Below are 26,829 nucleotides of genomic sequence, written 5' to 3' on the forward strand. Positions count from 1 at the left end.
AATGTCTTTCGACCAAATGTCATAGATCCTAGTAGAGCACCATCATCGTCGGTCTTAGGAGTCTACCTACTTCAAGTCCACGCCTCGTAACCATAGAAGGCCACCGTTTTGTGTAAAAATCCGAAAAAAGGCTTCACACTTACACTTACACACCAAAGTAAACGGGGTCCTCTTCTCTAGCTGCTATCAGCGATGGTCGATCGAGCAGTTTACGCAGATGCTGGACTGTATGACGAACGTGCTGACTGGGCGAAGGCCGGTGGTAATAACGGGTGACTTCAATGCCTCGGCCGTGGAAGGAGGAAGCCGTTTTACGAACCAGCTGGGTCTGTTCCTGCTACATGTACTGGCCATGCCAGATGTTGATCCAGTTAATGTCGGTACCAAAAAAAAAACCTTTAGTCGGAATGGAGCGGAATCGATCATCGACGTAACGTTTTGTAGTCCTGCTCTAACAAGTAATTCAAACTGAAAAGTAAGCGCTGGCTACACTCATAGCCGCTCAGTGAACATTTCGCATTCGCCACAGTATCGACTTGACCTACCGTCGATGGGGGTGACAATGGGTCTGGGGGGTGAGATTGGGTCAAAACGGAGAAACCTAAAATTTAAAATAGCTCATCAACTATTGCTAATTTACATTGAAAACTTTATATTATTTTAAAGAGGAGATGTTTTTACACGTCATGATGCAGAATAAGATGTTTAGCAATAATCGTTTTTTGTTAAATTTGTGGCTAAACTTATGTGATGAAACTACTAGTAAATCACTCTGAAAAAATTTCTCCTTCGTAATGTTTAACACAAGTACCTTACCATAAAATTTCTGTTAAGTGGTTAGCTGCAGGTATTACGTGGTTGATGCAATGAAAAAAGCGGGCTGTCATTGCTCTTTTTATTTAAAAATTCAATATTTTCGACCCCATGTCTAAATATTAAGAATGGGGGTGAGATTGGGTCAAGCAAGATATCGAGTGCACATAAACTTAACTAAAAATTCAACTTGTTATCCAGTCCTCATTTTACGTTAGAGTGGTGCCAAGTTTACCGTATCTTCATAAAAGCACGCTTTCTCTCGAAAATATGTCGAGAAGTGTCAAACGAGTGTGTTAATACGTTTAGTGCCTAAAATCATTTATAACAATACACCCATGCGTTTGAATAGCTCCTCTAATCATCAGCTAATCTGTAGTGTACTGCAATATCGTAAGCTTACAAAATAGACTTAATAGCGTTCTTCATCTCCACTCATTTTTGTTGTGTAACATATTTGACCGACCCTTTATCTTGAGATTGAGTGATTTACTTTAGCAATATAGAGGCCAATGATCATGTACATAAGAGTTTATAACGGAGGGTTTGGTTTAACATTTCTTATGCAGTCAGTATACTAAAACTATCAATCTTTCAATGCGTCCCTCCCGCATTGTAATCCCCTCTCCTCTCATGGACGTTGAAACTCTAAATAAGGATGATTATGATGGTTAAAAATGGTGACACAGCATACAAACGTTATTTTATGGAATTTCAACCATTTTTTCGGTTGTATTAGCCCTTTTAGGTGGATTAATCATCTTATAAAATTACCTAAATTTTTATTCGTCATGATAACATTGTGTTTTAAATAGGTTTACTACATATGATCAATAAAATTAACTTATATTCTTAGATAGACGATTTCGAATACTTTGACCCATTCTCACCCCCTCTAAGGGGTGAGATTGGGTCAATTTTCAATCATTTGTAGTTTAGCAATTCATATAACGTGATACTTTCTAAACTATCATTACCACATAGGAGAGTATGCATACCAAATAAAAAGTTATTCCGACTTCAATTGCATTTTTATTTAACAAACAATTTTTGAGTATCCTTTTTTGACTCATTCTCACCCCCAACGACGGTACATGTATTTTTTTTATCTCTTTATTCGGGGATTTTCTGCCGTAGGCAGGTTCATCCCGGGTCATAGAAAAGCAGAACAAGCCAGAGGGGCTCGCCTGAGAAAAAGAACTACAGAAGTATTCCTTATGAGCTAATGTACAAAGTTTTATCAAAGTTATTTAGCATACTTGCATGAGAACAAATAGGAAACCGGTACATGGAAATTGAGGGTGCTTTTAACTGATTAGTTCCGCCAAATGCCATCCACCAGTTTACCGCCGAGTATTGCTCGCAGCACTTCACGTTCGAAGACTTCAAGGATCTCTGATCAACTTATTTCAACATTCACGTTGCATGACCGTATAAAACAACCGGATGAATCAGATTCTTGTTGAAGACCACATTATCAAGAAGACTTGCAGCACTGCTGAAAATCGGGAGTCTCTGCTAGCAGCGCCACCCCGGATGAAGGTGGCACTATTCATGATAGTGTGTGTATCTTTTCATACTTGCACCAATACACTCTTACACTTTTACACAAAGGTACCACCTTAGTTTACCAGGCGGCGGCGCCATCGGTGTCGCTTGCCGTTAGTATGGGAAAATAATGGAGTTTTACTTACAGAACAATGATAAAAAAGCGTTCAATTCAAAGAAAAAAAATCAATTGGTATTCAAGGAAAAACAGTGACAAAAAAGTGCCCACTTCGAAAATCAATATGCTTTCGATGAGCTTCCATCGAAAGACCCTGTGGAGTTTAGGATTTATCCAGGAAGGAATCACCCGACACATGCAGCACGCACAACTTACCCAGGCTGACGTCGGTTGCAAGTGACAAGGGCGAATGCAGTTGGTTGTCATGGGCAGTGGTGGTTGCTACACACTCACTGATGCCAACGTTGTTAGCTTGACAGTTCATAGCACAGATAAACGCACTAGATCGCCTGCTGTGATTAATCTCATAACCACAGCATCGTGCAGCCAAATATATACCTCACAGACCCCTCGTTTGTTTATGTTCTGAGAATTTGACATGTTTTGAAGCAAACGGATTGACCTTGTGCATTTGTTTACGTGATCGCGTTTGATTAGGTTGAAAAAAAATGGAGAACGTAATGGTTTCGAAAACAATTCCCTTGTGTATCCGAAAATTGGTGGTTCATGATGTGCAAAACGGTGAATCGCACCAGGCTGTCACTAGGAATTACAGCATTAGCAAGGCAGCGGTTTGAAAAATTCTTCTGAAACGAAAAAAAACGTTCGGATCAGTGGTGGATTGTCCAGGTAAAGGCAGGAAACGCAAAACGGATACAAGATCGGACACCAAGATCATGCACGAAGTGATGAAAAACCCGAAAGTAACTGTCCGTGAGATCCAGGAAACCCTGCTGTTCGAACTGTTCGTCGCCGTTTTGTAGCACAGAGGCTCATTAACAAGGTTGCCCGGAAGCGCCCATTTACAAGCAAGGCAAACAAAGCCAAATCGGGTCGACCAAATTTTAAGATGAGAGCGATAATACGACCCATTTTCTATTAGCTTTCAACTGCTTTTTACAGAACTTAGCTAAACAATCTAGAAAATAAGTTATTATGTAAATTAACTCTCCATGTCATCGACTAAAAGGTTGGGGTCACCCCTCAAAAAATGGTGTATCGGCCAAAAGTTTGGGGTTACTATCGTAAAACATGGAAAAGTGCTTTGTTGATATCTTTGTCATCTTTCATTCAATTTTAACTCATCTTGGCTTATTTGAAACAAAATGAATGATACTTACTGCATAGACATTGAACCACACATATTTGTTGAAATTTACATACTAAAACTTAACGTAAAGTTGCTTTTTTTTGGAGGGTGGTGAAATGTGTTAACTTTTCATAACATTTTTATATACAAACATCGTTAAATACGTTAAGTTAAATACATCAAACGTAAATTTAGTGAATTAGGTATCTTTGAAATGAGCCAAAAATAATTAAAACTGAACTATAGATGACAAAGATATCACCAAATCACTTTTTCATGTTTTACGAAAGTGACCCCAAACATTTGGTTGATACATATTGAGGGGTGACCCCAAACTTTTGGTCGATGACATTAAGGGTTAATTTACTTAACATTTTTTTTTCTAGATTTTTTAGCTAAGTTCTGTAAAAAACAGTTGAAAGCTAATAGAAAATGGGTTATATTACCGCTCTCACCTTGAAATTTGGTCGACCCAATTTCCAGCGACACTGCCGTAAGTTTATATTCATTTTTTTAGAAAATTTGGCAACTTTGGGTTAAGTTTACAGACATTTTTTTTAAGTTTCTTTTAAATCATGTTCAAAGGTTGTTTGACTTATTATCTTTTAAATGAAACCTAGGGTTTTGAAATCGGACGCAAATTGGCGGAGATATGGGTCTAAAAAAATGATATGTTTTTGAGGGGGTGACCCCAAACTTTTGATCGGGAGTGTACATAAACAACTATCTTCTGTGAAAATTTCATGAACATTGGCAGAGTAATTCTAAAGTTATGAATAGGCAAACATCGCACAGGAAAATCACGAAAAATTTTCACTATCAGTCATCCCTATCAACACCAGTAGCTTTGAAACCAATTGATCAAAGTTGATGAAGTTTTGCAAGAAAGTGTCTCTATCAGTGTACGCAGAATATGCCACCGCAAGCGAAAAATAGGCAACAAAGAAGGCACAGCAACAACGCTTTGTTTTTTCGTTAGCAGATAATGACAAAATCGCTCCCGAGTATGTTCACAACAAAAACGGTAGGAATATTTGTCTCGTTCTATTCACATCGTGATTTTCGCATTGTTTTACAACAAGTTTTAAAAACTCAATTCTGAGGTTTGCAAGAGTCTTATTCCGTCCAAATGCTTATGAATGCGATAATGTGGGCCGAAAATTTCAGCAGAAATGCCGGAATATCAGTACACGCACGACAAGCGATGTTTGTTTTATTGCTCTCATCGCCTGACATGCGTTTGTTGCGGAGCGCCTTTGTTACCAACATGCACCGCTTAGGACAAAGCGTTTGTTTTTTGACGTGATCCGTTTTTCGTACCCTGGTCTCTATAACTATCATAACTTCCAACGAAATTTCATAATTATCGTCACAGAACTTTGAACTGTGGCGTAAAAGAATCATCTTTTATGCGAATGAAAATTGATCATGATTGTACAACGTCTGTTTGTTGTTCATCCACAGTTCAAAGTAATACATCGATCTTTTTTTAAATTTGGCGCAAATAATAAACATACACTAAAGAGTTCTCAGTCAATTATTTGACCAATTTAACCGATTCATTACAGAGCTACAGTCGTACTTCTGTGTCCCGATTTTTGCGGATACAGACTTTATTCACATAAGAAATACATCAGATGTAAGATTTTTAAACCCTTTTCGAATCCAGCACATATGTAGCTTTATTTTAAAGTCTACAAAAACTTATTGGATAGAAACTAAATTTTATAGATTTTTATAATACTAGGGAACCAGACAGTCAATGAAATCGAGGAAATTTAAACAACACTTTATCCTACTCTGACCAGCGACCCCAAGTTTGAAATTTTCTCGGATTTCCATCTATTGTTTCGGCAGTTTGATTGTACATTTTCGATTGAGGTACGGCATCCACTGGCGAAGACACGCGCTCACCGCCGCGCTGTTGCAATAATCGTTTGTCAGCCTCTTTTCGCACCGTCGTGAGAAATTGCGAATTTCAATATTTGCCAACACTTGTAGCGAGGTGAGTTGAGCGAGTTGAGTTGTGGCGCCTATGGCACCGAGGAGCCAGCCACCATGCCACTCTTTATCAGCCTGGCTTGGTCTTACGTGAGCGGTGTGTGGTGACTGTTGAACTTTTGCGCCTTTGGTTATGTAAGCGCTGCTTAGAGAAGAAGTTGACGGCGGCGTTAGGAGAAGCAACATAACGCTTCGCCGAGTATCCCCATCGGTACGAATGCATGTAGCGCGATGGATGGGGGGTTGGTTTCGTATACACCGACGACCGTGAATGAGGAATGGGTAAAATGTAACCGTTAACAGGAAGTTCTTCAAAAGTTCACTTATTTTCCATTTTTTGACCATGTTTTTGTCCAAGTTCCCGCTTACAAATTTGTTGAAAAGGTTAAATACTAAGAAGTTCCTTTAAATGTATAACATCTTTTTTTTTTTTGGTGCAACGTTTATGCTGAGAAAAAGCCTGCTTCTCAGCTAAGTGTTCTATCCACGGTAATTATCTGAGAACTTATTCTGCTAATGTCAATATTGCATATGTACATCGTGTCACAGGTACGAGGATACTGGGGCTGTCCGTAAACTACGTAGACTTTGAGGGGGTGGGGTTTGAAGGGTCTGGATGAAGTCTACGCTCCTTACAAATTTCGAAAATTTTGTGTGGACAAAAGTCTACGAGGGAGGGGGGGAGGTGGTGTCTGCGATGGTCAAAAATGAGTCTACGTAGTTTATGGACAGCGCCCTATGCCCAAGATTCTTGACCGATCGAGAACCGAATCCGTCACCCTCAGCATGGTTATGCTGAACACCAGCAGTCAACAAAATATTGAAACAGTCCACATTCCATAGATGTGACATGATTTCTTATGTTTTGTTAACACATCGCACTGCAGATCTCATTTCACCCCCTAAGGTGCATTTCATCCCGATTCTTCCTACCACAAGTGCGCCGGCCGAGTGCCATAGGGAAATGGGACGTTGACACAGAGACGCAGTCATTTCTTTGCACATTTTGCGAGCATGCTGCTCATTCATCATCACTCAGCTCAGCTCGGTTCTTGGTTTGGCTAGCAGGTAGCAGCAGCAGAGGGGCACTTGTTGAGGAGGAAGTGGCCCTTAGCCGCCGATGTGAGCCACCAACCAACAAGAATCAAGAAGAGCTATGCAAGCCTAGCTGAATGGATGATGTGCTGCTCTCTGGATGGTGGGTGGTTGAGGTGAGTTTAAGGCGAAAAGGAGGAAGCCGGATTCCTTGGTGGGAGGACATGAATAGAATTATGCCTACCCAGAAGATGACCTTGATGGAGAACTCGATTCAAGATTCGTGTGAAGTTCGTTCGTATGGTTTTGTTGCAACGTAAGCTCATGAAGCTTGATTTTGAAATTATTGTTTTATATTTTAAAGCGAATTATGCGTGGATCTCGGCATGGTTAAGGCTGGGTATGCTGCGAAATTCAGATCCCATTGTGATCCACCAGCCTCTTCCCAGCAACTCCTATCCCTACCTCCGCGAGGTGGGATACGACATGGAAACTACGAGCAACCTAAGGGAAGATCGGTTGACCAACTTCGGTGGGAACTTTGGTCGTAGCCTGACAGGGAAGGGGGGTTTGCTTCTGCAAACCTGAGCGTCTGTTCCCCAGGTGGAGCGGATCACAACATCGTCTGATCTCCATGTTAGGGGCGGCTGATCAACGTCCCAGATGCCTCGGAAGCACTCTAAGCTCAACTGTGTACTACGGTCCTCCGGAAAGTAGGAGGCTGGTGTGAGGCCCTACGAGCCAGCCGTAAAAAAAAAACATTGTAACGGAAAATCAGCAACACGAGCCGAGACCAACGACAACGACCCCAGTGAACACAAAGGACTTGCGATTGGAAACTCGGTTCATACGCGCCGATCTACCGAAGGATCGCAGGTTCGGCATCGTAGCGGTGCAGGAGGTGTGTTGGACAGGATCCATGGTGCGAGCGTTTAGAGGTAATCATACCATCTACCAGAGCTACAGCAACACACGTGAGCTGGGAACAGCTTTCATCGTGATGGGTGATATATACACCGTGTCCAATAAGTTCTCATACAAAACACAAATTTAGGAAATACCTTTTTATTTTACATATGTGATTCATATTTTCAAAGTGAATACATGTATTGAAAGGCCACATAATACTGATTAAATAAAGCATACGGTTTAGAATAACTTTATTTTCTATTTGTTTTTTTAAGCCTAGCAGTACACTTCCGTTTTATGAAATCCGTTTTCTCCGGCACGCATGAAAAATGTTCGAAAAGTTTTTCATTCTACGGTAGCAAAATAGAGTCCATATGGATAAATTTTGAGTTTGTATCTCAAGTTATGTACCAAATAGATATACTTAGGCTTAAACAATACAGTTTTAGTGATGATATGGTAAGAAATTTGTAAGTAAGCTCAACTTGGGCTGATTTTCATGAAAATAACAGTTATATCAAAGATTAACATCATAAAACCTAAATTTTGGACAAAATTTACCCAAATAGGAATACAAGCATGTTTTAAAAGTGAGAATGATGTGAATTAACCATATAAGATGCACGCATGCTTCTTTAACACAACACATCTCATTAAAACAGGTAAATGGACATTTTTGTTTAATTTACGTTTTATTTTATACAAAACTAGCTGCCCCGGAAAACTTTGTCTTGCCTACTGTGTTTTTTGACGTTCCAAGCCTAAGTCCAAAAATGCTTGAAAAATCGATTTTCTTGAAATCTCAATTTCTCCATGTTTTATGCCTCATAAACCTTCCTTGGGTAAAAAATATCAGAACAAAACAAAGACGACCCAAATCCAACGTTCCATTCGTGAGTTATGTGCGGTCCCACGTATGCCACTGCATTTTTATATATAAAGAAGAAACGGAGTGCGAGGAAATTGAACTGCTGTGCCGTTCCCAAGAAACACGGAAGTTCTACCAGAAGCTCAGCCGAAATGTGCAGAGATAAGGACGGAGGCCTCTTGACGAGCGGACATGAGGTGATCGAAAGGTGAAAGCAGCATTTCGATCAGCACCTGAATGGCGAACGTAGGCACGGGAGACCACGGCAACGGAAGGAACGACGACGCCAGTGCAGCGGAAGACGGAAATGAACCAACTCCCACGCTGAGGGAAGTTAAGGATGCCATTCACCAGCTCAAAACCAACAAAGCAGCTGGTAAGGAAGGTATCGCAGCTGAACTCATCAAGATGGGCCCAGGAAAGTTGGCCACCTGTCTGCATCGGCTGATAGTCAGGATCTGGGAAACCGAACAGCTACCGGAGGAGTGGAAGGAAGTGGTAATCTGCCCCATTCACAAGAAAGGCGACCATTTGGAATGTGAGAACTTCAGGGCGATCACTATTTTGAATGCTGCCTACATAGTGCTATTCCTTATCAAGCCGGCTTCATATACGGCCGGTCGACAACGGACTAGATCTTTACCGTACGGCAAATCCTCCAGAAATGCCGTGAATACCAGGTCCCAACCCATTACCTGTTCATCGACTTCAAAGCGGCATAGGACAGTATCGACCGCGCAGAGCTATGGAGAATCATGGACGAAAACGACTTTTCTGGGAAGCTGACTAGACTGATTAAAGCAACGATGGACGGTGTTCAAAACTGCGTAAGGGTTTCGGGTGAACTATCCAGTTTATTTAAATCTCGCCGGGGACTGCAACAAGGTGATGGACTCTCATGCCTACTCTACAATATCGCTCTGGAAGGTGTGATGCGACGAGCCGGGATACGGTTTTCACAAAATCCGATCAATTTGTGTGCTTTGAGGATGACATGGGCATTATCGCCAGAGGATTTGTAACGATGGCAGAGCAGTACACTCGCCTGAAACGCGAAGCAGCAAAGGTAGGACTGTTGGTGAATACGTCCAAAACAAAGAACATACTGGCAGGCGGAACCGAACACGACCAGGGATACTTTAGAGATGGTGGAGGAATTCGTCTACCTCGGATCCATACTGACGGCTGACAACAACGTGAGTCGTGAAATACGAAGGCGCATCATCAGTGGAAATCATGACTACTATGGACTCCAGAAGCAGCTGCCGTCTAAAAAGATTCACCCTCGCATCAAGTGCACCAAGTACTAGACGCTGATTTTTTTTTTTTTTGATTTGTATGGACCATACTGTTTGGCCTTCTCCTCCTTATAAGTACCAACGAGGTTAATGAACGACCCCTTATAGGGCAAAATATGAGTTTATTTAAAAAATAATAACATTTTGTTAAAGGCTGGCGGCATTCAAGTATAATATTAATTGAAATGTATTATATGAAAAACTTTAAATTTTGTTCTATTTATCTTTCCATTTTCAGCGTGGATGCTGGGTTGGCTGATGTGCAAAACCGTACCTTACATACAGGGAGTTTCCGTGGCGGCTTCCGTTTACAGTTTGATAGCAGTCTCGCTGGATCGGTAAGTCGTACCTCAATCTCTCCATCTGAATCGTTTATTGCAAATTTGACATTGTGGTGTGGTGCAAGTGGTGTGTATTTATGTAAAAAGTGCTTTATCCATTGCAAAGTGACGAAGATACCCGAAGATATTCAGTAGTTGATTGCAGATGTGAGGGATAACAGAAGAGAACCGTCTATTACGCACCGATGACACTAAATTTAAGAAAAATATAGCTAGATAGGAAAATATAGGAAAGATAGTAAAGTGGAGACAGTTTCAATGTATGCTGATATTCCATTCTAAGATGTAAACTTGATCATAAAACTATCGCTCATTTGATTGTGACAACTGTGCTTCAACAGATCAAGCTTACTATCAAAACTATTTATTTTGTCCATAAAAATTTGAAGCTTAGTGACGATTTTTATTCGTTTCAACATCACTAGTTTTCTATACATACAGAATTCATTCAACTTAGATTGATTTTCCACTCTTACCCTCTATATAGTTGAACGTTTGTATCTTGCGATGAATGACACTCGGACCGAAAAGTTTTGAAATAGCTTTCCGAAAAGAATGTCTATGTTTGTGATGCTATCCAACCAATCAACCAGCCAACCAACCAGCTGATGCGTGAAATGAGAGGTTTGCGGTGGTGATGGAAAGAGTTGTTTTTCAACGAGCGCGCGAGCAGATGAACTGGTGACAGCTGGAATTTCCTCGCCCCCCATTCTCTCTGGGGTAATCTAGTGCATTCCACCCCATCTATGCGATCATCGGTGGCGGGAGCTGAATGCCAGTGCAGGCTGACATGCATGTGTACATAGGGTATGTGTGCCATCAGTAATCTCATGCTCCCATTTTCATCCTATTCGAAAACAAGCGATTACGGCACCGATTGACTCCGTTCTTTTTGTTTTCATGGGTGCTCACTTCTAACAAAAAATACAAAAATAAGAAACAAAACAAACAGCGCTTCAATCCTTTGTTTTTCGTGGGATGAAAATGGGAGCCACATGCTTAATAAGGGAACCAATACCCTATATTGCGCGCATAAGACCGAGAAGATGATTCTACACACAGTTCTCAACAAGTCACAGAATGCATGACTGCTCTGGCTGGTAGGATTTATCTTCCGAGAATAGCTAAATTATTAGCATGCATCCAGCAGAATGTGACGCCGATAATTAGCTCAATAGTTTGCCAAATATGATTTGCAACGCGAGCGATGGATGGCAGCGAAGACTTGAACCGTCGAATTTGTACGATATTTAAGGTTTCTATAATGTAAATCACTGTTATTCCTTAAAAATAACTTCTGAAATTATATAAAACTAGCTGTACCCGGCAAACTTTGTCTTGCCTACTGCGTTTTTTGGCGTTTCAAGTTTCTTGCCAAGACCAAGTCCCCGGTCAAAATGTATTGAAAATCAATTTTCAAAAACTCTCAATTTTTCCACGTTTTTTGCCTCATAAAGCTTCCTTGGGTGAAAACTAACAGAACAAAACTAAGACGATCAAAATCGGACCTTCCGTTCGCAAGTTATGCGCGGTCCCACGTATGCCGCTGCATTGTTATACATTGTATATATAGGTATCTATATATATATAAAAATGAGTTTGAAATCCCTTTGAGGCAACAAAACTCACAAACGGCTGAACCGATTAGGATTGCTCTTTCACGGTTCGATTCGTTTTCATGGTGGCTGTGTTTATATGTACAAAAAGTTACGAAAATCAACTAGAAAAGTAACAAAATTGAAAAAGAACTGATTTTCTATGAGCTGGGAAGGAAATCAACACGACCGAAATGAAATCAATCTAGAGTGCGGTGCTATTTTGAGCTCAACAGTTGTCAAACCATCACAAGACGGCAAGACAAAGTTTGCCGGGACAGCTAGTTGTATATATAGATACATCTATATATATATAAATGAGTTCGAAGTCCCTTTGAGGCAACAAAACTCACAAACGGGTGGATCGATCAGGGTCACTCTTGCATGGTTTGATTCGTATTCATGGCGGCTGTGTTTATAAGTAGTAAAAGTTAAGAAAATCAATTAAAAAAGTAGGAAAATTGTGAAATTACTGATTTTTTATGATTTTGGAAGAAATTCAGCTCGATCGAAATAAAACCAATCTAGAGTGCGGTGCTGCAATGACCTCAACAGTTATCAAATCACCACAACCGGGCAAGACAAAGTTTGCCGGGACAGCTAGTTGTATATATAGATGAGCCATTTGAGGGGCATTTTATGTGATAGATGTGCAGAGCTATTGGACATCATCCGGGACATTGCCCGATTGCCAGATGGTGTCCCAGCTTTTGGCACCTAACTTCTCAGGAGCCTCTGCAATGGCTACTTTTAAGGCCATGTTCGGAACTCTGTCCTCCGAAGCCGACCTACTGATACCTGGGGCCTTACCTACGCTATAGTATTTTGCTATCCTCGCAAGTTCCTCGTCGGTGACCTTCTCCTCATCGCCAGCCCCAGTCACCGGTGGTCCTAAGAAAGACGGCCGAGGACTAGGATCATGATGAGAAAAAAAGCCCTTTGAAGCGCAGTTTCTGAGCTGCGTCACAGTAGTTCAGGTTCAGCTGCATTACCTGTACTGTGATTTGTTCGCTACGACTTCTCTGAAGGCCGGGTATCTTGCAGTCTTGCTCCTTATGGGTTTCGTGGCCGTGCGGTTAGTGGCGCCTGTCGTTTAGACGTATTGTAAGCCACGGAGCGTGGGTTCGATTTCCACTCCAATCGGTGAAAACTTTTTGTCGCACGAAAAATTCTTCATTGGGCCACTGGATGTCGTGTTGTCCGTTGTCTAGTGTAAGTTATGTTCAGTCTGTACAGCCTCTGGATGTAGACGGTGTGTAGTATCTCTTATGCAATGCCGGATTTAAGGGGGGGCAGGACCCCGGGTCCCCACATTTTAGGGCCCCCCACAAAATTTCACTTCACGAAAAAAAATGTGAAGCAAAAAAAAAATTGGTACAAGAAGTTTCCCTTAATTCGAACTACTGACAACTGTCTGAATGTATACAATTCTTTTGAGTAAGACAGCAAATACTTGTCCATCTATTTACGAAATTTCAAATATCACATCCAAAATTTATTATCATTTGTTTTTGTTGTACATTTTCTTAAGAAAATTTTTCGGACATCCTGAAAAAAATCTTCGACTTAATTCTAGAGGATCTCCAAACCTCTATAAATTACAGAATAATAAAGTTCATAAATTTGTTTGGTTTATTCTGAAATTTTTTTTAAGAATTTTCTACAAAGTTCTTGTAAGAATCAAAGGATTTTTATTTGAAATTTAGAAGTGTTTTTGGAATTCTTGAGATTGATTTTACTTAGAAAGCTTACGACTTACTCAAATCGAAGAACACCAAATATGTTGAATCATTTTTTTAGAGGAAATCTAGCATGAGTTTAAGACAGATTATTGTGAAGAGTTTTAGTCAGAATTTTTTGAGTAGAGAGTTTCTCACTAAAATGAGGTTGAATCCTTGGCGAACTCCTGACGAAATAGATTGAGAAAATTCAGTAGAAATTTGTAGAGAAATTGGCAAAAAAATTGTCGGGGTTTTCCGCTCAAAATTTTAAAGAAATTTAAACAAAATTCTATTGGAAATTGAGTCGAAAATTCCATCACGATCTTACCATAAATTTCTATGCAATTTTTATAAGAATATTCTCTTCAATATCAGAGTAATGTGGAAAATTGTTTTGATTGGTCCCCAAAACCTTCCCTAACAATCGCGGTAGAACATGTTTTTTAAGTGTTAATTCTTTATGATGATCGACCAGCAACTTTTCCAGAGATTACAACAGAGATCCAATATAAATTCTCTTTGAATTTCGCAAAACGACACCACCGATTGCACTACAAATTTTACTAGATTTTTTTTGAACATTTCGACTATAAATACTTCTTGCAGTTTCTCTGTGAACTCTGACTTGAATTTTGGCTAAATCTGGTATTCAATGCGGCGAATGCACTCTTGAAAAGATTTTTTTCCCATTTTATAATGTTCACGCTAGAATTTCAATGGATATGTATTGACATTTTTCTACATAATGTTCTAGATTCTCCTTCCATAACTACATTAATATTGCGGTCAAATAGAAAAAAATCCAACGGGGTTGCGGTGGTTTCGACTGCCGCAGTCGTTCCGCAAACGTCAAAAGTACTCGGATAACGCCATAAAATTCAAAAATAATAAAACATGTTTCATTTATGGTTTATGTAATCACAATTGCTGCCACAATATGTAACTTATTTTTGAACTGTTTTAGGTGTAGTTTCAGCACTTTTGTATGCAGCTGAGCGCCATTAAACATAATTTAGATTTTCAACTATTTATTTTTGTTGCAAGCTTGTGTGCATATTTTGAAGTGTGCAGCAGTTTGACGTTTGCGGAACAGGTCTTCTTTGTCTTCTTCACTCCGCCAGATTGGATGATTTCTCTGGATAAGCAATACCTTCATCAACATGTATGGTTGGTTATTGTTTTTTTTCCATGTTATATGGGCAAAATTTATCTTCTTTATAAAGAGCCCCCACAACGCTGTGGCCCCGGGCCCACACATTTGTAAATCCGGCCCTGCTCTTATGGCACATACTTATGGCCTTCGCCACCGCATCGCCTACACAGTTTGCTCCTGTCAGAGCCTTTGCAGTCCCATGACTTGTGTCCTGGTTCCAGACACCTGAAGCAAACCTTCGGTGACTCGTGCAAGGTCAGTTGGCACATTGACTAGCAAACCTTCGGCTTCCCTACACTGAGGATACTGCAACTCCGAAAATCATACGAATCAACTATGATTTTTTGCCACAAGAATTTCTTTCGAAAATCATAGTTACGAACTATGATTTTGGATTCAAAGCGCTAACTATCATTATCATTCTGTTACTGTATAAATTTCATAGCACTCACGTATGAAAATCATACCGATAACGTAGAAAAACTGATACTATGTCGTATGACTATCATACATATTTATATGAAATATTTTGCACAAATAAAAAAAAATCGCAACCTGGAATCGAACCAGGGACGTCAAGGTTGGCGAGTGCCTGCTTTACTCATACGCCCATCGACGCTTCGGAAGTTGAAGTGGTCAGATGCTAATAAAAGTTTTGTTGTTTATTTAGCAATGGTGTTTCATAACACATCTTATGATTTTTTTTTTTTCGTTAATACAGATTTTTAGCCCTAGGCTAGTTCATCTCGGGACCCACGCTTTACTTCCCTTCCGAAGGAAGAACTCACATTTTGCGAGTTTGTCGGGAGTGGGATTCGATCCCAGGTCCTCGGCGTGATAGTCAAGTGTTCTAACCATCACACCAGGTCCGCTCCACTCTCTTATGATTTTCATACGATACTTTTTATGAGATTTTTCATACGACAAATCTTATGGATGTCGCATTTCAAAGTATGAAAAGCATACGAGAACTATGAAATGATGAAAAAAATAAAAATTACTGATTCATAAGATGTAAAATATGAAAAACATACAGTAGCCTCAGTGTACTCCAACGGACTTATTAGCGTCCACCACAAGTAGCTATACCAAGGCCACCTGCGTCCCTGTTGGGCCCTACCGTAGCCTAACGACGGTAACCGCCTGCACCTTGCACTATTGTTGCAGTGCCGTGACGAGCTGTTCCGCGTTAGTGATCTCCTCTAGGTTCTAAATTTCAGAGTCGCCTCCGCAGTAAAAGCCCTCACCAAGGACCTCTTCCACCCTTGCGATCCTTAGCACCGTTGAGCTCGAGGATCATTTTACCTCTACGAGCACGTCTACCTACTACGCACATATTGGCTCCTAGATACTGTTACATATGTTTGAGCACATACTTTGAAACGCAGTTACTGGTCGAAATAACGTCCAGCACTCAATCAAGCACTGAACTGCAATCATCGGGCAACTTATATTCTCGTGCTCTCAGAAATATTCTCCGGAGCAATCAGAACTTCCGCTCGAGAACATCCAGCAACAATAGTATCACACAGCATTTCTCGCTCGCTGGTCCTACAAAATGGCTACAAGTGAATCACCCAATTCTAAAAGCAAGAGAAAGTGCATGACACCAAAATTATCGGCACCATCTGGCGTGGTAACAATAGACAGCATTCGACCTGCCAAAAGAATGGTGACCCTTTGCCAGGATATATGTAAGACGGGTATACAGATAGCATGGTCGTGTGTGTGGCCGACGGCTGGTGAATTTTCCCGTTTTTCGATGAATTTTCTGAGTTTCTTATTCTTCTTCTGTTCTTTCGGTTCACGATTGAAATTTGTTATGGAAACTTTTTGCACCATAAAACAGAAAAATTCTTCAAAAGTGCAAATAATGCAGGAAATCGTAAGGCAATTACTAGCACGCATCCCTCTGATGCGATCTGGTAGCAAACATCGATGGTTTTCGCTACTTTTCTGTGATGTTTCAAGATTTGAAGAAACCTCACCAGCAGCTGATTTGGTTTGCCATAACAAATTTCGGCTCATCTTCGGCTCTCTTCGGGTAAACTTTTTTCGTTGCTAACGAAAAATTTCTCACGCATACCTGAGCGTTCGTGTACATTTCCCCCCCCTGACCCTTTGCTTCGGCGGACGTCAATTCGCTTTAAACCATTCGTGGCCAGGGGGGGGGGGGGAAATGTACACGAACGCTCAGGTATGCGTGAGAAATTTTTCGTTAGCAACGAAAAAAGTTTACCCGAAGAGAGCCGAAGATGAGCCGAAATTTGTTATGGCAAACCAAATCAGCTGCTGGTGAGGTTTCTTCAAATCTTGAAACATCACAGAAAAGTAGCGAAAACCATCGATGTTTGCTACCAGATCGCATCAGAGGGATGCGTGCTAGTAATTGCCTTACGATTTCCTGCATTATTTGCACTTTTGAAGAATTTTTCTGTTTTATGGTGCAAAAAGTTTCCATAACAAATTTCAATCGTGAACCGAAAGAACAGAAGAAGAATAAGAAACTCAGAAAATTCATCGAAAAACGGGAAAATTCACCAGCCGTCGGCCACACACACGACCATGCTATCTGTATACCCGTCTTACATATATCCTGATTCGTGGCAAGACATCAGCAGCGAGTGATCAGTTGGTCAAGTTCGGGTGTGTGTAAACAAGAGGCGAAAGATCATCGGCGATAGTGAGAAACAGGATTGAAATCGAATGAGCTGTGTCCTCGTGCTTCTCACCCCGCTGCATCACGGTTTTGGGACGGTGTGGTACTAGAATCGAGCACATCACCAGTTGAGCCCACATTCGTTCGCCCAACGTAAGCAAAACGAGGTTGCCTAGGAAGAAAAGGGCAGGTGCTATCGCGGAGAAGTTAATCAATTTCGAGTACGGGTGTGTCGGAATGTGATCCATCCTGGCGGTCCGTGAGGATAATCGGAGCGGGATCTATCGACTTGACGACGGTGAAGATCAACTAGCTTCCGCCGTGGAATGCGGTACTAGAGCGATGCAGTTTTTGCAGGTTCCAATTAGCATTCCAAGTGCATGCGCTTTCGATCACTGCACCTTCGAAAAAGAGAGTGTTCTGAAGCAAAATGGATTCCGTTGTCGTGCTGTGCGGGAGAACTCACAAGAGAAAGCTGCGGAGGTGAGCAAGAAGAGCAGCAGGGCTGACAGTGAAGAGCATCCAGGCCGGCAGATCAGCCTGTGGTGTCGACGTCCCCGCCTAGTTGAGTAGCGGAATCATAATATAAGGTAGTATATAAGACCTTCTACTAATTCAAAATGATGTCATTTGTAATTCTTTACTGAGCGTTTATTCAATCGGTCTCCTATTGGCTGCGAGCAGTGCTGAAAATTTCATTTCGTCATACCTAAATTCAATCACTTGCAGCTCATTTTAGAAGCTGAACCTGAGAGTATGATGTTTGAAAAACTTGTGCGGCTCGACCAGTTCTACAAGAAAGTCACGGAAAAACGGCTACTTTTCGAATATTTAAGGTAAATGTCACGGACTACCTTTGAAAAATGCGAAATGATATTCATCGTGAATATCATTTGCATTTTTCGAAGATGGTCCGTGACATTTACCTTAAATATTCGAAAAATATCAGTTTTTCCGTGACTTTCTTGCAGAACTGGTCTAGCCGCACAAGTTTTTCATATATCATATTCTCCGGTTCAGCTTCTAAAATGAGCTGTAGGTGATTGAATTTAGATATGACGGAATGAATTTTTCAGCACTGGCTGCGAGAGAATCTCAATAACGAATAGAGCGCCATAGCCAGGCATCGACCTAACACACTACAGATCTCGACCACCCAATGGGGCACGTTCGGTGTAGTACTAGATTTGTAGTAATGAGCTGAATTTTAGTATGGTGAGAAGGTCAATTCTCCGTTTCTGCAATGAAATGGTGCAAAAAGCGTGGGTATTATGATTCCTTACCTAATTTGATGCTGTTTGAGCAAAACTTTGGATAACTATGTTGTTTATGTTGCAAGAAATGGAGAAAATAACAACACTGTTGCCCAAAGTTTTGCTCAAATAGCATTAAATTAGGCCAGGAATCATAATACCCACGCTTTTTGCACTATTTTATTGCAAAAACGGAGAATTGACCTTCTCACCATAATAGAATTTAGCTCATTACTACAAATCTAGTACTTCTCCGATCTGTCCTATTGCGTGTGTTCAAGGAAATTGTCTTTAAGCGAGTTGAGTAAGTTAGGAACGTCGTCATTATTGAGTCTTTCTGTGTTTAGTGCTTTATTCGGATTGCTCTGACCAGCCCTATCTTGTGGTTGTAGAGGGCCAATCAAACAGTGATCGCAACCCTCCTGTTCCCTTCGATCCGGGACACCTGGTTGGGATCTGACTTTCCGGATTAACTACCGATCTTCGGGGTTACCAGCCGCCTAGTCTTGTGGGCGCCACCTGATAGCTCCGCACCTGATGGCAATAACAATAGCATCTGCTACACACTTGGGGCTACTCGCAAAAACGAAGGCTTCCGTTTGGGTAAACATCGTAGCTTTTGACTTCGCGGGTTCTGCCGCTGTCGCATTTGCCACTAATTTCTCGTGGCCCTGCCTGGCTATCACCATTGACCTACATTTATTTGTTCCACATCACATTTAAGACAAGACATAATCAACAATAGTACGCCACAATATTCGGTTTATGGCTGCCGCTCTCCATCCTCGGTCGCACCCAATGCTTGCCAGGTCACGCTCCACCTGATCCGCCCATCGTGCCCTCTGCGCTCCACGCCTTCTTGTGCCAACCGGATCAGTAGCAAACACCAGCTTTGCAGAGTTGTTGTCCGGCATTCTTGCAACGTGCCCTGCCCACCGTATCCTTACGGCTTTGGCCACCTTCTGGATGCTGGGTTCGCCGTAAAGCGCAGCGAGCTCGTGGTTCATCCTTCTCCGCCACACACAGTTCTCCTGCACACCGCCGAAGATCGTCCTTAGCATGCGCCGCTCGAAAACTGCGAGTGCCTCCGTAGAGGACCACCGGTCTTATTAGCGTTTTGTACATGGTGCATTTGGTGCGTGGGTGAATCTTTTTCGACCGCAGTTTCATCTGGAGCCCGTAGTAGGCCCGACTTCCGCTGATGATGCGCATCCGAATTTCACGGCTCACGTTGTTGTCAGCCGTCAGTAAGGATTCGAGGTAGACGAATTCCTCTACCACCTCGAAAGTATCCCCGTCTATCGTAACATTACTACCCAGACGGATCCGGTCGTGTTCGGTTCCGCCTCCCAGCACGTACGTTGTTTTTGAGGCATTCACCACCAGTCAAACCTTTACTGCTTCGCGTTTCAGGCGGATGTACAGCTCTGCTCATTCCAAATGTTCTGGCAATAATGTCCATGTCGTCAGGCCCGGATTAAGGATTGTGGGGGCCCGGGGCCAGGGCGGTTATGAAGGCCCCTCGGAGGTACAAATGCGATGAGAAATACAGTTTTTCTTTGTTTTTGAGTAGTACTTGAACCAATAATGGTTTTTGTGGGGGCCCCTAAAATGTGGGGCCCGGGGCCCTGGCCCCCCGACCCCCCCCCCCCCCCCCCTTAGATCCGGCCCTGCATGTCGTCCGCAAAACACACAAATTGACCAGATTTTGTGAAAATCGTAACCCGGCTGTTGAGCCCGACTCGTCGCATCAAACCTTCCAGAGCGATGTTGAATAGTAGCAATAGTAGGTATGAGAGTCCATCACCTTGTCGCAGTTCCCGGCGAGATTAAAATGAACTGGATAGTTCACATGAAACCTTTACGCAGTTTTGTACACCGTTCATCGTTGCACCGGCAGAGGGGGTGTTTTCGGCCTTGGCAGTCTCTAAACGTTTGCAAAAACGATTATTGCATTTTAACCCGACGGTTTCGGTTATTTATTTAACCTTTTTCAAGGATTCTAAAAAGAAATTATGCAAACAGTTAACATTTTACAAGGTATTTTTCGGCTTAGGGCCCTATCTTTCTAACACTTACAGATGCACGTTTTCTTGTTAGATTTCTGGAAACGTTCAATATACGGAGTCATGGTGTAATGGCGTCCGCTATGGCTAATTAAAATTAAATTACATTTTCGTATTTTTCAATATTTCCAGAAACTACTCACTGCTCTTGTATCGATCCGTTTGTACCTCACTGTATTTTCAGTGGAGCTTTCTTGACGGCTTTATCGACTTTGATCGCCTACGATTTTCTTCGACTTTTTATCGCCTACGCTTTGGTCACTGTTTTCTCCGACCGGACTGACGTACAAACTGTTTTGTGTGGCAAAGTGTGTGAGTGTGTAAAATGAAGGGGATTTATAAAGGTGTGTGTAGCTGTGTATTGGTTGTGCTTGCATTCTCATCGGTTTCGTTGGCTGGTTTGTTTATCTTCCCTATTTCGTGTAGGATCCCTGCATAGACGGCATGAAGCCCTTCTGTATCGGTCCGTTTGTTGACGGCGTGCGCAGTGTTTTTAATATGGCACATTTCTAAAAACTGTAGAGTGTGTGTGTTGTTTGCCCTATCTACAATTTTCACATTTTTCAGGTCGAACCGGTGATTCTCTGCAATGCTGTGATGCATCAGAGCGGTGCGTTCCCCGAGGTTGGCGATTTCGTCTGTCGTTGTGTTGCCCTGTTCCAATAGACGATCAAGTGCGTTGTAGTGCGTCTTATGTCCACTCATCCTCGTTCGTAGTCGATTTGTTGTCATTCCTACGTAGGAGGCTTCGCAGTTTGAACAAGGTACACGGTAGATTACATTCGATTGGCTTTCTTGCGGCACAGGATCTTTCACCTTCGAGAACATGTTGTTTACCTTTCTAACATTGTACTTGGCGAGTCGTACTTGTGTATACTCCCGCCTGATGACCCTGTCGATCATGTTCGACAGGTGAGGTATGTTCGGAATAGAAAGGTAAGTATATTCCAGGTTCTGTACGCTGTGTTGGATGGAGCGATTGGTGTTCCGTTCGTTCATTCGGTTGATGATTCGGCTTCTGAGCGGCTTTGGATATCCATTCAGCTTTAGTTGATCATCAACGATTTTCCTTTTGGACTGTTCGTCGAGATTGGTGGACAGCTGATTCACTCGGCGCGCAAAATTTTGGGCTACATTCAGTTTTTGGCCGAGGGGGTGGAACGATTGGTACTGTAGGAAACGTCCACTGGCGATGGGCTTTTGGTACCAAGATGTTGTTACGTTCTGATTGCTGTGGCGTGTTAAGAGCATATCGAGATACGGTAATTTGTTGTCCACTTCCATTTCGTAAGTGAATTGGATGTGGATGTCATAGCTGTTGAAAGTGTCAATGACTTAACTGTTTGCATAATTTCTTTTTAGAATCCTTGAAAAAGGTTAAATAAATAACCGAAACCGTCGGGTTAAAATGCAATAATCGTTTTTGCAAACGTTTAGAGACTGCCAAGGCCGAAAACACCCCCTCTGCCGGTTCAAACACCAACAGTCGTAACGAAAATCAAATTACCATCCATGGCCCACTCACCGAACGTCCATTTCTTCGAAAACATCGAACGAAACTATGGTGCAGGAGCGAAACGCCTACTAAAGGACTACGCAAACGAGACCAGAAAGTTAGGAAACATGATTAGTCGAAAATCCTTCCTGATCAGATGCCGAAGAAGAGGAGTTTTTCCGGCACATTTTGCAAACAGTTTCCGTTTTACTTTCCCTTTATTGGAAGAGAATGGACCTTTCTCGAACAAAGTCCAAAGAAGCATAACAAGGTTCATGAAATCCATTCTCAACATCGAAATCAAACACACCTATCACAAGATGGAACAGCTGCGTAGGAGCTTAGCAACGTTGTCAGACGGCATCACTACATCCGGCATTCCAGAAAACATCAGCAAAAGTTTTCTCGAAAGCCAAGCGAGGTTCAACGAGAAGAACATTCGTGAAAGGACAAACAGGACGAAAAGAAAGTTCAACAACATTCTGCTACGCTCCAGTGAACGAAATGAAGAAGAGAACACTATCAGCGGGAATCCAAAGGCCATTCACAATGGCACCCAAACGACGATTCCGCCGGAAACCGAGATTCTTCTAAGCCTGGGACCAAAGTTCGCCTTGCCTATGACCGAACTGCAGCAGGTTCCATTCTATCACCTAATGGCAGATGCAGAGCAAGTGTTAAGAACAAATCCAAACACCGTCATCCAAGATCAAACTAGGTGCGCGGTTGCGAATGTGATAACGAACTACATCCATCGCATGCGGAATAGAAACAATCAGTTCGAACCGATTACAAAATTCTGCAACAAGGCCGAAGAAACAACACGGAGGTTTCTAAAGGACAATCCGAACATCCTAGTTTTGAAATCGGATAAAGGCAATAAGACGGTATTGATGGAAGCCAGCGAATACCGACAGAAAATGCTTGAGCTTCTAGAAGACCGAAACACGTACAACCCCATCAACGCAGATCCCACGTCAAGATTCGAAAAACAGAACAATTCCATCGTGAAACGGCTTCGCAATCTGGATCTCATCGACGAAAGAACCAGCCGACAGCTGATGAAGCACAACGCTGTCTGTCCAAGGATCTACGGACAACCGAAGGCCCATAAACCTGGTCTACCACTTCGCCCGGTCGTACCCAACATTACGGCACCTTCGTATAGTCTGTCCAAATTCGTCGGGAAGATCTTCCAACGATCGCTGGTAAGCAGGTACAACATAAGGGATTCGTTTGAATTCTGTGAATTCATTAACAATGTCACCCTACCTGATGAGCATGTACTAATATCGCTAGATGTGAAGGCGTTGTTCACATCGATCCCCAAATCACTCGTGATGAACAGCATTATCACAAAATGGGATGAAATCAAACCGAACACAAACATCTGTTTGGATTTGTTCCTAGAAATAGTGGAATTCTGCATAGATTCCAGCTATTTTAGGTTTGATGGACAACACTACGAACAAGTGTTTGGGACGGCGATGGGCAACCCACTATCCCCGTACATTGCAGACTGGGTAATGGAAACATTACTAGATACGGTTGTCCGAATGTTGGAAATACCACTGCCATTCATTCGAAAATTCGTTGATGACCTGATAACCGCTATTCCTCTTAGTCGGTTACAGCATGTCATTGACACTTTCAACAGCTATGACATCCACATCCAATTCACTTACGAAATGGAAGTGGACAACAAATTACCGTATCTCGATATGCTCTTAACACGCCACAGCAATCAGAACGTAACAACATCTTGGTACCAAAAGCCCATCGCCAGTGGACGTTTCCTACAGTACCAATCGTTCCACCCCCTCGGCCAAAAACTGAATGTAGCCCAAAATTTTGCGCGCCGAGTGAATCAGCTGTCCACCAATCTCGACGAACAGTCCAAAAGGAAAATCGTTGATGATCAACTAAAGCTGAATGGATATCCAAAGCCGCTCAGAAGCCGAATCATCAACCGAATGAACGAACGGAACACCAATCGCTCCATCCAACACAGCGTACAGAACCTGGAATATACTTACCTTTCTATTCCGAACATACCTCACCTGTCGAACATGATCGACAGGGTCATCAGGCGGGAGTATACACAAGTACGACTCGCCAAGTACAATGTTAGAAAGGTAAACAACATGTTCTCGAAGGTGAAAGATCCTGTGCCGCAAGAAAGCCAATCGAATGTAATCTACCGTGTACCTTGTTCAAACTGCGAAGCCTCCTACGTAGGAATGACAACAAATCGACTACGAACGAGGATGAGTGGACATAAGACGCACTACAACGCACTTGATCGTCTATTGGAACAGGGCAACACAACGACAGACGAAATCGCCAACCTCGGGGAACGCACCGCTCTGATGCATCACAGCATTGCAGAGAATCACCGGTTCGACCTGAAAAATGTGAAAATTGTAGATAGGGCAAACAACACACACACTCTACAGTTTTTAGAAATGTGCCATATTAAAAACACTGCGCACGCCGTCAACAAACGGACCGATACAGAAGGGCTTCATGCCGTCTATGCAGGGATCCTACACGAAATAGGGAAGATAAACAAACCAGCCAACGAAACCGATGAGAATGCAAGCACAACCAATACACAGCTACACACACCTTTATAAATCCCCTTCATTTTACACACTCACACACTTTGCCACACAAAACAGTTTGTACGTCAGTCCGGTCGGAGAAAACAGTGACCAAAGCGTAGGCGATAAAAAGTCGAAGAAAATCGTAGGCGATCAAAGTCGATAAAGCCGTCAAGAAAGCTCCACTGAAAATACAGTGAGGTACAAACGGATCGATACAAGAGCAGTGAGTAGTTTCTGGAAATATTGAAAAATACGAAAATGTAATTTAATTTTAATTAGCCATAGCGGACGCCATTACACCATGACTCCGTATATTGAACGTTTCCAGAAATCTAACAAGAAAACGTGCATCTGTAAGTGTTAGAAAGATAGGGCCCTAAGCCGAAAAATACCTTGTAAAATGTTAACTGTTTGCATAATTTCTTTTTAGAATCCTTGAAAAAGGTTAAATAAATAACCGAAACCGTCGGGTTAAAATGCAATAATCGTTTTTGCAAACGTTTAGAGACTGCCAAGGCCGAAAACACCCCCTCTGCCGGTTCAAACACCAACAGTCGTAACGAAAATCAAAGTTCATCGTTGCTTTAATCAGTCTAGTCAACTTCCCAGGAAATCCGTTTTCGTCCATGATTCTCCATAGCTCTGCGCGGTCGATACTGTCGTATGCCGCCTTGAAGTCAATGAACATATGATGCGTTGGGACATGATATTCACGGCATTTCTGGAGGATTTGCCGTACGGTGAAGATCTGGTCCATTGTCGACCGGCCGGCTTGATAACTTCCCACGAACTCATTCGTTTTAGGTGACAGACGACGAAAGATGATCTGGGATACCACTTTGTAGGCAGCATTCAAAATAGTGATCGCCCTGAAGTTCTCACATTCCAAATGGTCGCCTTTATTGTGAATGGGGCAGACTACCCCTTCCTTCCACTCCTCCTGTAGCTGTTCGGTTTCCCAGATCCTGACTATCAGCCGATGCAGACAGGTGACCAACTTTTCTGGGCCCATCTTGATGAGTTCAGCTGCGATACCATCCTTACCAGCTGCTTTGTTGGTTTTGAGCTGGTGGGCTTTTTCTCCCGAAAGAGGCGGGTCTGCTGTTTCCGCTTCTGTTTGTAACGTTCCACGTTCTGTCGAGTTGCTTGCTGCAGCATTACCGCCCTCGCTGCGTTCTTCTCCTCCAAAACCGTTTTGCACTCTTCGTCGAACCATTCGTTCTGTCGTCGATTCCGTTCCACGTACCCGATGGTGCTCTCGGCTGCGTCGTTAATGGCTGCTTTCACTGTACTCCAGCAGTCCTCTAGAGGGGCATCATCGAGCTCGCCCTCATCTGGCAATGCGGCTTCGAGATTCTGCGCGTATGCTGAGGCGACATCCGATTGCTTCAGTCGCTCTAGGTTGTACCGTGGCGGTCGCCGGTACCGTACATTGTTGATGACGGAGAGTTTTGGGCGCAGTTTGACCATCACCAGATAGTGGTCGAAGTCGATGTTGGCGCCACGATAGGTCCTGACGTCGATTATGTCGGAGAAGTGGCGTCCGTCAATCAGAACGTGGTCGATTTGAGATTCCGTCTGCTGTGGTGATCTCCAGGTGTAACGATAAGGGAGGCTGTGTTGGAAAAAGGTGCTAAGTATGGCCATATTTTTGGAGGCGTCGAAATCAATGAGTCGTAGGCCGTTTTCATTCGTCTGCTGATGGGCGCTGAACTTACCAATCGTCGGTCTGAATTCCTCCTCCTGGCCTACCTGAGCGTTCAAATCTCCTATGATGATCTTGACGTCGTGGCTTGGCCAGCGATCGTACTCGCGTTCGAGCTGCGCGTAAAATGCGTTCTTGTCATCATCAGTATTTCCGGAGTGTGGGCTGTGCACGTTTATTATGCTGAAGTTAAAGAATCAGCCCTTGATCCTCAACCTGCACATTCTTTCGTCGAACGGCCGCCTCTGCATGTCGCCCATCACTATATAAGCTGTTCCCAGCTCACGTGTGTTGCCGCAACTCTGGTAGATGGTATGATTACCTCTGAACGTTCGCACCATAGATCCTGTCCAACACACCTCCTGCAGCGCCACGATTCCGAACCCGCGGTCCTTCAGTATATCAGCGAGTATGCGGGTGCTCCCGATGAAGTTGAGAGATCAGCAGTTCCACGTACAATCGCAAGTCCCTTTTCGTCGCTGTGGTCGTCGCCAT

General features: G+C 42.7%; 3 protein-coding genes across 4 annotated transcripts in view; 2 read left to right on the forward strand and 1 right to left on the reverse strand.

Moving 5' to 3' along the window:
- The window catches only part of LOC109402751 (neuropeptide SIFamide receptor), a 772,929-nt gene that overhangs the window by 394,962 nt on the left and 351,138 nt on the right, over positions 1-26,829 (forward strand). For both annotated transcript variants that reach the window (XM_062859970.1, XM_062859971.1), the window contains exon 3: positions 9,979-10,078. In XM_062859970.1, the coding sequence (XP_062715954.1) occupies positions 9,979-10,078 (100 nt within the window). The remainder of the gene's footprint in view (positions 1-9,978; positions 10,079-26,829) is intronic.
- LOC134291755 (uncharacterized) lies at positions 20,352-21,839 on the reverse strand. Its single transcript, XM_062859906.1, has 2 exons — positions 20,542-21,839; positions 20,352-20,464 (listed from the first exon to the last, which is right to left on the reverse strand). The coding sequence occupies exon 1, from the start codon at positions 21,810-21,812 to the stop codon at positions 20,865-20,867; it is 948 nt and encodes a 315-aa protein (XP_062715890.1). The 5' UTR covers positions 21,813-21,839; the 3' UTR covers positions 20,352-20,464; positions 20,542-20,864.
- LOC134291263 (uncharacterized) lies at positions 22,270-25,198 on the forward strand. The gene is made up of 2 exons (XM_062858770.1): positions 22,270-24,982; positions 25,060-25,198. Exon 1 carries the CDS (start codon positions 22,299-22,301, stop codon positions 24,657-24,659), a length of 2,361 nt encoding a protein of 786 aa, XP_062714754.1. The 5' UTR covers positions 22,270-22,298; the 3' UTR covers positions 24,660-24,982; positions 25,060-25,198.

This window comes from Aedes albopictus, chromosome 3 (assembly GCF_035046485.1).
Source record: "Aedes albopictus strain Foshan chromosome 3, AalbF5, whole genome shotgun sequence".
Taxonomy (NCBI): domain Eukaryota; kingdom Metazoa; phylum Arthropoda; class Insecta; order Diptera; family Culicidae; genus Aedes; species Aedes albopictus.

Coding starts and splice junctions, on each gene's coding strand:
- LOC134291755 (XM_062859906.1), bottom strand. CDS start 21,812: ATGGAAGTGGACAACAAATTACCGTATCTCGATATGCTCTTAACACGC.
- LOC134291263 (XM_062858770.1), top strand. CDS start 22,299: ATGAAATCCATTCTCAACATCGAAATCAAACACACCTATCACAAGATG.